This window comes from Loxodonta africana, chromosome 11 (genome assembly GCF_030014295.1).
Source record: "Loxodonta africana isolate mLoxAfr1 chromosome 11, mLoxAfr1.hap2, whole genome shotgun sequence".
NCBI classification, from domain to species: domain Eukaryota; kingdom Metazoa; phylum Chordata; class Mammalia; order Proboscidea; family Elephantidae; genus Loxodonta; species Loxodonta africana.
The window spans coordinates 44,008,869-44,021,182 of record NC_087352.1 but is presented as its reverse complement, the minus strand read 5'-3'; the positions used below and the strand labels follow the sequence as shown (position 1 = coordinate 44,021,182).

Here is a 12,314-nt window from a genome sequence, read left to right as displayed (position 1 = left end):
GAGTATGATAACGATCTGCACCACCCAAGACTCTATTATGATGTACAGGGGTTGGGACTGTGAGAAAGATCCTGCAGAAGAGACTTAGAAGGAAGATGGGACCAATGAGGTAAAAAATGAACCAAGAGAGAAGAGGGACCTAGGATTTAAAGGAAGAACATGTTCCGTGGTAGCGGAGATTATTGGAGAACAAAAACTCCCTGAAGGCAGAGACCAAGCTTGATCACTTTTTGTATCTACAGCACCCTACAACCAGTGGTGATCAACATATGCTTGTAGGACTGCATGGAATAAACTCCTCCTTCATGCTAGTGCCCTAAATTAACACATATTCCAACATCTCTTCTTCCTTAGGATTTTTTCTTCCATTTGTCCACTTTCACTGACATTATGACTTGTGCCCAGGGTTGAGGGCTTTGATCATCTTGTTATGGTAGGACTTTTTTGCTTTATTAGCTGCCATTGAATAGGCACCCAACTCATGGTGACCCCACACACAACAGAATGAAATGCTGCCTGGTCTTGTGCCTTCCCCATGACCGTTTGAGGATATGGTTTTCAGTGACTTATTTTTAGAAGTATGTCACCAAGTCTTTTTTCCTAGTCTATCTTAGTCTGAAAGCTCTGCTGAAACCTGTTCAGCATCATAGCAACACACAGGCCACCACTGACAGACAGGTGGCAGCTGAGCTTAAGTTGTGTTGTCTGGGAATCAAACCCAGGTCTCTGACGTGGAAGCTGAGAATTCTACCACTGAACAATCAGTGTTCCCATGGTAGGACCCACTTGCTGGTATTGCCTTACTTTTATGAACAGGTACAGGGACTGAGGTCCCATGAAGGAGATAAAAATGTGCAGATAGTTTTGCACAAATTTGCTTTAGTGATGTTCAACTTGTTTGTGCAAGAATGACAGGTATGGAGCTGTTTTCTGCAAGGCTGTGAAGGTGAGTAGTCTAGTGGGAAAATATCTGGTCTAGGTAAGCTTGTGCATTTCAGGAACTTTTCTACAAAAATTCCTGGATGAGGAGTGCTTTAAAGTATGGAAATTAAGAGCACAAAGATCCAATCCTTTCTGCTCTGTTGTTCTAGAACAATTACGGATCATTTTTAAAAGTACACAAATCATAGTGAGACAGCTGTGAACCATTTGTTGAAAGGAATAATAAATCTTCTATTCATTGGAATCCAAAGCTACTGTGAATTCTCCCCTCCAGCATTCACTCATTTCTCAGAAATTCTGATAAGGGTATGTGATTTTCCATGAAGCGGTGTGCTCAGACACTTCAATTCATAAAATGTAATAACTGAACTTGAGATATTATTTGTATCTTCAAGTGATAGTCTAACATTGTTTTTCCTTCTATTCTCAGGCAGGGCTCGGCATACACAATGGGTTCCCTCAGCACAACAAATGTTGAATTTTGCCTTGATGTGTTCAAAGAGCTGAATAGTAACAACGTAGGAGAAAACATTTTCTTTTCCCCTCTGAGTCTGCTTTATGCCCTGAGTATGATTCTCCTTGGTGCCAGAAGAAACAGTGCAGAGCAAATGGAAAAGGTACGGAATGCAGCAAAGATTTCCGCAAACCAAAAAAAACTCATCACTGTTGATTTGATTCCAACTCATAGTGACCCTATAAGACAGAGTAGAACTGCCCCATAAGGTTTCCAAGGCTGTTATCTTTATGGGAGCAGATTGTCACATCTTTCTTCCACAGAGTGACCAGCTGCAGACCTTCCAGTTAGCAGCCCAGTGCTTAACCACTGCTCCACCAGGGCTCCAAAGATTTCTCCATAGCCTAGAAGTCTTTCATTCTCTCCTTATGGGTCAGTGAAATCACTTGCATTTTTATACTATGGAAATGGCCATCTTGTGGAAGATAAAATACATTTGAGCAAATCGTATTTCTTAAAAATGGATAATGGTTTAAATAATGCAATTACATAGTCTCTTACTTGCTGTCAGTAGTACCACAAATGAATCTCTGCAGTTTGCTTTTGGAGTTCCTCCTCTCATGATTGAAATGTGATAGAGAACACATGTGTGGCCCTAGTCTTGTCCTCTGCAGTTAAATTATAATAAAACTTAATGACTTATATTTATAGGACATTTTAAAAGTTATCAAGTTCTTTATTTGGTAAATATTCATTATTACATTTAAACTTTATAACAACTCTGCATGGGAGGTAGGGATTTTAACCCTATTTTATGGATGGGAAAACTGAGACTCACAGAAGAAGGCTTTCAGGTTACATAGACTGATATCCTGTGATATTTCCATTATATATATTTTTATTGCTGTAGAAAGTCAAGAAACATGTCACTAAGCAAATCTTAGGATGCTTACAAATCTTATAATTTTTGTCCTTTACTTCTTTATTCTATGTCTCAATGTACTTTCATGATTTTCTTGCACTTAGAATAGATATTGTGCTGGGAAACCATGTAATGTCTTACATGGCCCCAGGTGGGCACTGTCCTAGGTAATGACCTGAGAACAACTGGAGAGGGACAGGAGAGTCTAGTGGATAAGAGCCTAGTCCCTGGAGCCTGACAGACAATGGCCTGGGACAAGCCGCTTAAGCTCTCTTGACCGCAATTTCCCTGACTATAAAATGAAGGTAATAGCACCTACTTATAAAGTGGTTGGGAGGGTTAAATAATATACGACACGTAAAAGCTTAGTTCAGGACTTGGAACATAACATTATGCAATGCTAGTTATTAGCATTGGTCTTTATCTGAAGTGGAAAAACGGATACTTGTAACTGTTAACCTTTGTAGACTGGATATTGCCTTTGATGTCAATTGATCCCTCTTTCTTTTTCTAGGTGCTTCACTTTAATCATGTTGTAGAATCATTAAATCCAGAGTTTAAGGACTCATCTAAGGTATGATAATGTCACAGCTGAGCTGTCAAATGGTGTTTAACCTAAGAACCCCAAGAAATAATAGCTCAGGGGTTGAGTGGAGTCTCTGGTTGGCCCATAAGGGAGCTAGCAATGTCTCCTCTTGTCTCTTCCTTTAATCTTCCTGATAATCACTACAGCCTACAGAGTTTACTATAATGATAATAATAACAATAATAAAGTCCTCCAGATTTCATTACCTTATTTATTGCCACCCTTACTCAAATGTTTCTGTTCTTTTTTTGGCTACCATGTTGAGTCTGCCATCCTCATCTATGCAGTGTCGGATCTTTTTCAGTATAGTGAAGGGAACTGAAATAAGACTTTGATGATTTGACACGCAATTACATACCTGGAAAACAAGGTCTGATGGCCCCAACCCACAAGATTTGGAACTATAGTCTCTATTTCTTTCCAGTAGGAGGATTCCTTCTGACATAAAAATTATATAGAATTCCCACATGAAAAGAGCTGTATGTTTGACTGTTATTAATTGAAAAAAGTATACAAATGTATATAGAGTCACAGAACACTACTTTCCAAAACAGAATTTATTATTTGGAGATTAAGGCCTACAGTTTGGGAACTATTGCTTTAGGAGATATAGGCATACCCTATAATGTCCATGAATTCTCAACCATCTTTTAAAATTCATCAAAGGTGAATGCATAGTAGAATTGAGATCACTGAGGGACAGGTGTGTGTGTAAGGTCAGTTCAATGCAGCTGTGCAGAGTTTCATTAAGCCGAAACATTGAAAAGAGTGTGACCGAGAAGAGAAATGCACAAAGGCACAAGAAAACTTGGATTATCACCCTGAATGCCCCACTAAACCAAACCAAACCAAACCAAACCCAACCCAACCCAACCCAACCCAACCCAACCCAACCCAACCCAACCCAACCCAACCCAACCCAACCCAACCCATTGCCTTCGAGTCGATTCCAACTCATAGCAGCCCTATAGGACAGAGTAGAACTGCCCCATAGGGTTTCCAAGGAGAGGCTGGTAGATTTGAACTGTGGACCTTTTGGTTAGCAGCTGAGCTCCTAACCACTATGCCACCAGGGCTCCGAATACCCCCACTAGGATGTCCTTGTTTATGTCAACTTCTGTGTTTGAGTTATGCTAGCTATTACTTTAAGGTCAAAAAGTGCATGTGTCTTTTACAATAGTTTATGAGTCTACATACAGTTTGCAACCAGAAATCATGGAGTGACAAGACTGTTGTGCTAGAGAAAGCCTACAGAAGAAAAATGCTTTGAAACTACTCAAATTCTTGTTTATTAGTACTTGCTGCCCTTTTATTCAGAGGCAACACCTTGCTGTCTACATATTGTTTTACCTTATTAATAACTCTACAATGGCAAGAACTCAAGCAATTTAATGCGTCATTTTTTGTCTACTGATGTTTCAGTGTAGCCAAGCTGGAAGAATTCATTCAGAGTTGGGAGCCTTATTCTCTCAAATCAAGCAGTCAAACTCTAACTATACCCTCAGCATTGCCAACAGACTTTATGGGACAAAGATGATGGCATTCCATCAGGTAAGCCCGTCTGGAATGGAGGCCAACAGCTTTCTTGGCACCCTCTGAATTTCACACCATAAAATCAATGAAGGGTGGGAAGAGTCACACAGTACTCATCTTTAAGAGTATGAACTTGAGCTGACTCAGAGTTTCAGTGAAATAGTTTTACCAACTCCCATTTAAAGTTGTGAAATGTTACATAAAAATTCACTTCTGAAAACTCCTCAAAGTTGTCTCTGAACCAAGGTGAGAGATGAAGCACAAAACAAAGTAGGTAAGAATTATCCCTTATGGACCAGAGGAAAAGCGAAATACATTTCTCATCTATTCTTTAAATGTCTTTAATGCCCGAGTATCAAGGGGTAATGAAAAGCACACTGAACGGGGAGCCAAGAGACCTGAGTTGCCTTCCCAATTAGACATATGACTTTGGGGAAGTTAGTCCCTTTCTGTAGAATGTGAGGTTTAGATTAGTTCTTCCTAGCTCTAAAATTCCAATACTATGCATGCCATTTCCCAAGAGTGCTGTAACGTATCATTTTATTAAGTGCCTACTATGTTTTTTTTTTTTTTTTTTATGTGCCAATCATGGTACTTAACACTTTATAGGAATCATCTCATACAGTCCTTACATAGTTCTGAGATACAGGTATACCGTTGACGTCAAGTAAATTCTGACTCAAAGCGACACTGTAGGACAGGGTAGAACTTCTCCGTAGGGTTTCCAAGGAGTGGCTGGTGGATTCAAACTGCCGACCTTTTGGTTAGCACCGTAGCTCTTAAGCACTGCACCACCAGAGCTCCATACAGGTACACAATTGCCATTAATACTGTAAATAGGGAAACAAAAAGTCAACTTGACAAAAGTCTTAGAGATAATTAAGGGACCAGAGAGATTTGATCCTATCCAGGTTCCTGTTTGTGTACGTGTGTGTGTGTGTGAGAGAGAGAGAACTTAATGATTTAAATGATAGCTCTATTAAATACCACATTCCAATGGTAAGAGTCTCACTCAGCCAGTGTGTCTGTGCCTCTCAATGTTGGAGTCTAACCAATGAGGGATTTTGAAAATGTATTCTTTAAACTTCAAAAATTTTTAAAAAACTTATTTTGCTGCTGTTGAGAATATACACAGCAAAACATACATGGATTCAACAGTTTCTACATTATACAGTTCAGTGACATTGATTCTTGGAGTTGAGCCAGCTTCCTGTTTTTAATTGCCACATGATCCTGCTGTAACTGAGGTGAGATTGAGTTCAGCCTAGGACAAGAACCTCCCTGAATCATCCTGAGGCCCACGTTTTGCTCTTAGTGAAGGTTTGCTTTTATTCTATACTGGATTTAGGCATAAAAGAACCCATTTGGGGAAATGGCAAACCAAACAGCAGGCAGCCATTGCCATACCCACTATAGTTCTAAGTTTCATATCATCCTGCTTAGTTCATGTCTTATAGGGTTGCTGTGAGTTGGCATTGACTCAACAGCAACAATTTGGTTTTGTTTTGGTTAGCTCTGTGTTGCGCTATCGTCCTCTCTTTTACAGCAATATTTAACCTGTTCTGAGAAATTGTATCAAGCCCAGCTGCAAACTGTTGATTTTGAACACGCCCCGGAAGAAACAAGGAAAACCATTAATGCTTGGGTTGAAAGTAAAACCAATGGTAAGGATAAGTCACTCACCCACAAAAGTGTCTCCTTTTTCTGTGTGGTGTTGGTTAACTTCTTGAGTAAATGCTAACAGGGAAACTGGGTGAAGTCCAGAGCCTGACACAGGCAGATCAACAATTAAGGAAATGGAGGAATATTTTAGTTTGAATAACATTTAATCTATAGAATAATTTGATGAACAAAGACATCTTTACAGTATTTATCTTCATAAAAATTCATTCCATGACTATGAAATTCACCTCTATTTCTTTAGACCCTCCTTAATTTCTTTCAGTAACATTTTGTATTTCTCTCTGTTGGAGTCTTGTATATCTTTTGATAAATTGTTTGAGGCATTTGCTGAATTTTAGCTGACATCTATTTCAAATTTTACTTGTTGGTATATAAATGTATAATTTACTTTTGCGTGCTAACGTTGCAGAATTCACTCGACAATTCTAGGTTAGCTTTAGATTATTTTAGATTTCTATACACACATTCATCTTCCTTCTTAGACTTTTTGGTTTTTGTTCCCCCTTGTCTTTTCGACTAGGATCTTCATTTGGCTAGAAATGGTGATATTGGGATCTTTGTGTTGTGTCTAGTTTCTGAACTTCGGGAAAAGGTTTCTAATAATTCATCATTAAGAATAAAGTTTGCCTCAGGTGTTTTTATGAATACACTTTTTCAGATTAAGGAAATTTCCTTCTATTTCTAGTTTGCCAATAATTTTGGCACAAATAACTACCACTTTTTAAAACTGCATCCAATGGCCTGAAGGAGTAGTCCTTTTAGGTATCTTGATCTAAAGATTTCCCCTCCATCTTTTTTTTTTTTTCCTTTCCCTCCATAGAATATTTGTTGAAGATAACAAGTATTTGTCCTGCCAACCTCTGATTAGAAATAACTACATGTTCCCTATTCTTTGAAATAAATTTAATTTGACAAGGACAAGCTCTATAGCCAGCAGATGGAGCCCTTCAGGCATTTCAAATTTACGACAAGGCTTACAGAAGCAATGGACTTTCTGGAGCCATAGAGGGTGGATGAACCCCTGAAGTTATTGCCCTGAGATAATCTTTAAATCTTAAACCAAACCTATCCCCTGAAGTCTTCTTAAAACCCAACAACAGTTTAGCTTAACTAGTAAAGAATGTCTGCCTTGATCATTGTGGTCTTTTAAGATCTAGGCACTGGGTTTTGTATATGCAATCAAAATGACAAAGCAACTGAAAGATTAGATAGGAACCTTAGGGGGCAGTGAGTTTATGTTAACGGGGGAGAAACAACTCAGAAAAGGAAGATGAGAATGGTTGTAAGACTTGGAGAATGTAATCAGTGTCACTGAATTGTACATGTAGAAACTGTTGAATTGATGTATGTTTTGCTGTGTGTATTTTCAACAACAACAACAAAGCTATGGCTCCAAGTGTCCTGTGACTATTCAACTCTCTATCATCAGTAAGTTGTAATACAAATTGAATGATCTTTTCTTCTTCTTTTTTTAATACAAGGAAAAATCATGAACCTCCTTGAAAAGGGCACAATTGACCCTTCTTCTGTAATGGTCTTGGTGAATGCCATATATTTCAAAGGACAGTGGCAAAATAAATTTCAGGAAAGAAAAACAATTAAAACCCCTTTTCAGCTAAGTGAGGTAAGGATTTTATGTTTTGACTGATGACAAATTTTTTATTTAAGGACAACTTAGAAAGTTTTAGCAAAAGTGCCGGTCAGGGTTACAGTAAACCAAAAATCCAAACTTGTTGCCATTGAGTTAATGTTGACTCATGTGACCCCGTGTGTTACAGAGTAGAGCTGCTCCATAGGGTTTCCTTGGCTGTAATCCACTTCCCACCCCACAGGCTGTAATCTTTACAGAGGCATTTTGCCATGCCTTTCTTCCACAGCACAACTGGGTGAGTTTGAACCACTAACCTTTAGGTTACTAGTTAAGCAGAAACTGTGCTGCTGCTGGCTCCATTAATTATGTTCTCTATCAATTTTCATTTTTCCCCTATGAAGTGACAGTAACTTTACTCACAGGGTATCTAGCTGGAGCCTTTGGACATTGGGGTTCACTGGCAGAGGAGATATCCTGTTTTTTTTTCTTACTGTTCAACTATCTATGCATTCTTTCTGTATATTCTGCCATTAATTTCTCTAGCAACACAACAAAGCTATGTGAATTATTTTTCTTTTAGAGAGTTTCTAACTGGATTAAAAAAGAAAATGATCCTATGATGCCATTTTCCCACATAAATCATTTTAGCTAGAAATCCTGGCTTTGTTTTGGGGAAGCCCAAGTCATCTGTGGAGCCCTGGTGGCACAGTGGTTAAGATCTATGTAGAGCTACAGTGAGCTATGGCTGCTAACCAGAAGGCCAGCAGTTCAAATCCACGAGCTGCTCCTTGGAAACCCTATTCGGCTGCTCTGCTCTGTCCTATAGTGTCGCTATGAGTTGGAATTGATTCAACGGCAATAGGTTTAAGTAGTCTATGGGAATTAGAATTCTTTAGGCTTGAACCATGACTTTTTTAAAAATAAAATGTGATAACCTTTGTAAGAAGAAAGTCATAAAGGATGTACTCAGTAGTTTATTTTACCCATGGCTTTAGAGTGTTAATGCAGATAGTCGTGTTATTGTCATGGATTGAATTATGTCCCCCCTCACACCCACCAAAAATGTGTGTATTAACTTGCTTAGGCTCTGATTCCCAGTATTCTGTGGTTGTCCTCCATTTTGTGATTGTAATTTTATGTTAAAGAGGTTTAGGGTGAGATTGTAACACCCTTATGCAGGTCACATCCCTCAAGAGATAAAAGGAAAGGGAAGCAAGCAGAGAGGGGGGAACCTCCTACCACCAAGAAAGCAGTGCCGGGAGCAGATTGTGTCCTTTGGAGACAGGGTCCCTGCATGGAGAAGCTCGTAGTCCAGGGGAAGATTGATAAGAAGGCCAACAGAGAGAGAGAAAGCCTTCCCCTGGAGCTGACACCCTGAATCTGGACTTGTAACCTACTAGACTGTGAGAGAATAAATTCCTCTTTTTTAAAGCCATCCACTTGTGGTATTTCTGTTATAGCAGCACAAAAAAAAAAAAAATTTTTTTTTTCTTTTTTTTCTAGATGACTAAGACAGTTATGTATAGGTGCACGTACACACTTCTTTGCTGTACCCAGTAATTAAAACTTTTTGTTTTTAATAGGGAAAAAGCGTGATTGTGGAAATGATGTGTCAAACTGGCATATTTAAACTGGCTTCCATAAAGAAACCGCAGATACAGGTGCTTGAGCTGCCCTTTGTCAACAACAGACTCAGCATGATCATTCTGCTTCCAGTAGGCACAGCTAAACTAGAACAGGTAAGATGCTGAAACCGCTTACAGGTAGCTAAAGCGATGCACACTATCTCTCCAGTGCCTTTAGTATAGTCCGTCTCTGATTCAGCCATGCTTGGGCTTAGCAGTGTTGCCCTAGGGACTATGAGGGGAAGTGGGGAGGGAAATATACGGTCCCTGCCCTTGAAGACAATGTGTTTAGGGAGAACAAGTTATTCTTGTGCGAAGAAAAAGACACATGAAAGCAGAAGTGGCAAGCTGTTCACATTTATGAACACATGCATGTGCAGAAAGTCTACAAACACACCCACATATTGGTTCTCTGACACTTGGAAAACATCTTTCTGTAATTAACAGAATTCTAGCGCTGGTTGAGTTCCCAGTCCACAGAAATCTGATAAGCCCTCTTAATTTCAGAGGCAGTATTTCTTATCCAGTTGTAACAGGCTTTTGTGGGCTACCCACCCTTTTTAGCATCCTGGTTTTGTGGGAAAATGAGTTTCACAGCCCTTGAGAAGAGGTGTGGTGGTGACAGGAGTCTGGGTCTAACGCCTTCTCCCTGGCTGCAGCCGTTTTATTATGAAATAGAGAGGAGGAGTAGCCAATAGAAAAGAGGAGGTGTGTGAAATGCCAGCTTTCTCTTTCAGCTAGGTAGGATAAAGAAAGGGGTGGAATGGAACTATTCACATGGAGAGTTATCAAAAGGATCAGCATCTAATGCAGAGACCTGTGTGTTTGGCTTGCCGGGGCTCATCTACGTTTCGTCTCCTAGATTGAAAAACAGCTGAACCTGAAGACATTTCAGGAATGGACCAGTTCTTCCAATATGCTGGAAAAAGAAGTTGAAGTTCATATTCCCCGATTCAAACTTGAAATCAAGTATGAGCTAAATTCTCTGTTGAAATCACTAGGGATGACAGATATCTTTGACCCGATCAAAGCTGATCTTTCTGGTATGTCATCAGCCAAGAACCTGTATTTATCAAAGGTCATACACAAATCATATGTGGATGTCAACGAGGAGGGTACTGAGGCTGCGGCTGCCACTGGGGACATCATAGTAGTAAAAAGATTCCCCATCCGAACTCAGTTCATGGCCAATCGCCCCTTTCTCTTCTTCATAAGGCACATTCATACGAACATGATTCTTTTTTGTGGCAAGCTTGCCTCTCCATAAACAAATGGGGTTGGGCAAGGCTCAGAGTCACAGAGGAGGTGCAGGGGCAAAGAGCCAAACAACCAATTTATTCTCATTTGAACCTCACATATCTGTGCCTCAGTTTGCTCATCTGAAAAATGGGTCTAGGATCTCCTCTGACTTATTCTATAAATTGGTGAACTCTAGATTATGGTAACCGTGGGAAAAGGTACATTTACTCAAAAGGCTTTTGTGGCTTTCTCATATTGGGGCCTCATCTGAGGACGCTCTCGGTGACATGATCAAGGCAATCAAAAAAAAGTTTAAAGGATAATAGTTTCTTGACGCATATATGTCAGTGAGATCTTGAATAAGCAATCCAGTCTGCCTTCAGAAGGCCAGGTTGAAAGTTTCCACTTTAGATGGATTAAAAAAAAAATCATTATTTTGTTTTTATATGTAAATATAACATCTTGAATTTTAGTTCAAAATTCTGTATCGACTATAATAAATGTATGAAATTCCTTAATCTCTTTGAAGGTTTTTAATGCATGTATAAAAGGAGACTTTGAATAAAAAAAAAGCCTAATTTGGTGACTTCGTCTCACATACTTTTCACATGTTATCAGGAGAGACCAGTCCCTGAAGAAGGACATCATACTTGGTAGAGGGTCAGTGAAGACGAAGACCCTCAATGAGATGGATTGACACAGTGGCTGCAACAAGGGGCTCAAGCATAACAATTGTGAGGATGACTCAGGACCAGGCAGTGTTTGGTTCTGTTATACATAGGGTCCCTATGAGTCAGAAGCTGATGATGGCAACTTAGTCAACATTTTAGAAGAACTTTTGGCCAAACCTTTGTCAGGCCCTAAATCGAATAACAGCTCTTTTCTCTTTTATAACGCAGTAAGTAAAAATCAAGAACAGCAAAAGATAGAAATCAATCAGAAGATTTTTATTTTAAAGAAAGCCCCTTATTTTCTACTTACGATAACATGAAGTGTAATTAGATAACTGTGGTCTTAATACATTTGCTGCCTGTTCAGTGCCCTGAGGCTTTCATTCTGAACTCTCAGGTCTGAGCCAAACAGAGCAGCTGCACAATTCACCCATCCCAGAACCCCATCCCAGAAGAGGCAGCCCAAGGCCCGCCCATTACTTCCCTCCTGAAGGGATAGGCCGCCCTCTTTTATGATTGACACAACAGCCAATGACATCCTTGCCTTCCCCATCCGCATACTGTAGGATGAGGCTTACTATATTCTTTAATTAAGACATTATAAAGTAGCAGACAAGACAAAATAAAACAAAACAAACAAACCAAAACCGTTGCCATCAAGTTCGACTCATAGCAACCATATAGGACAGAGTAGAACTGCCCCATAGGGTTTCCAAGGAGCTGCTGGTTGGATTCAACAGCCGACCTTTCGCTTAGCATCCGTAGTCTCAATCACTGCGCCACCAGGGCTCAGCAATAATCTCCTATCAAAGTATAAGAGTGAAGATGATCTCCTTACATCGTTGTTGTTAGCTTCCTTCTAGTTGACCCTCCCTCCCCTGACTCAATGCAACTCCATGCACAGCGTGATCTGACCCTTGTGATTCATAGGTATCCTTATAACAACGTTTAAAATTGCCTTGCAAGACTGGCCTAAGTCTTGCTACACATGTGCTCTTAATGAGCATCTGCCAGACCCGTTCCTCAAGAGGCAAAAAAGCTGTGAAGTCGCCTTGGCCTGCTTCACAG

General features: G+C 39.8%; 1 protein-coding gene across 1 annotated transcript; it reads left to right on the top strand.

The window, feature by feature from the left end:
- The first annotated feature begins 1,318 nt into the window (after positions 1 to 1,318).
- SERPINB11 (serpin family B member 11) lies at positions 1,319 to 11,285 on the top strand. Its single transcript, XM_003406263.3, has 7 exons — positions 1,319 to 1,559; positions 2,833 to 2,892; positions 4,327 to 4,455; positions 5,984 to 6,101; positions 7,602 to 7,744; positions 9,295 to 9,450; positions 10,199 to 11,285. The coding sequence occupies exons 1-7, from the start codon at positions 1,392 to 1,394 to the stop codon at positions 10,601 to 10,603; spliced, it is 1,179 nt and encodes a 392-aa protein (XP_003406311.1). The 5' UTR covers positions 1,319 to 1,391; the 3' UTR covers positions 10,604 to 11,285.
- Positions 11,286 to 12,314: the final 1,029 nt, after the last annotated feature.

Excerpts from the sequence above, each read along its gene's own strand:
- SERPINB11 (XM_003406263.3), top strand. The coding sequence starts at position 1,392 with ATGGGTTCCCTCAGCACAACAAATGTTGAATTTTGCCTTGATGTGTTC. Across the intron at positions 1,560-2,832 it reads GTGCAGAGCAAATGGAAAAG|GTGCTTCACTTTAATCATGT; the intron begins GTACGGAATGCA and ends TTCTTTTTCTAG. Across the intron at positions 2,893-4,326 it reads AGTTTAAGGACTCATCTAAG|TGTAGCCAAGCTGGAAGAAT; the intron begins GTATGATAATGT and ends CTGATGTTTCAG.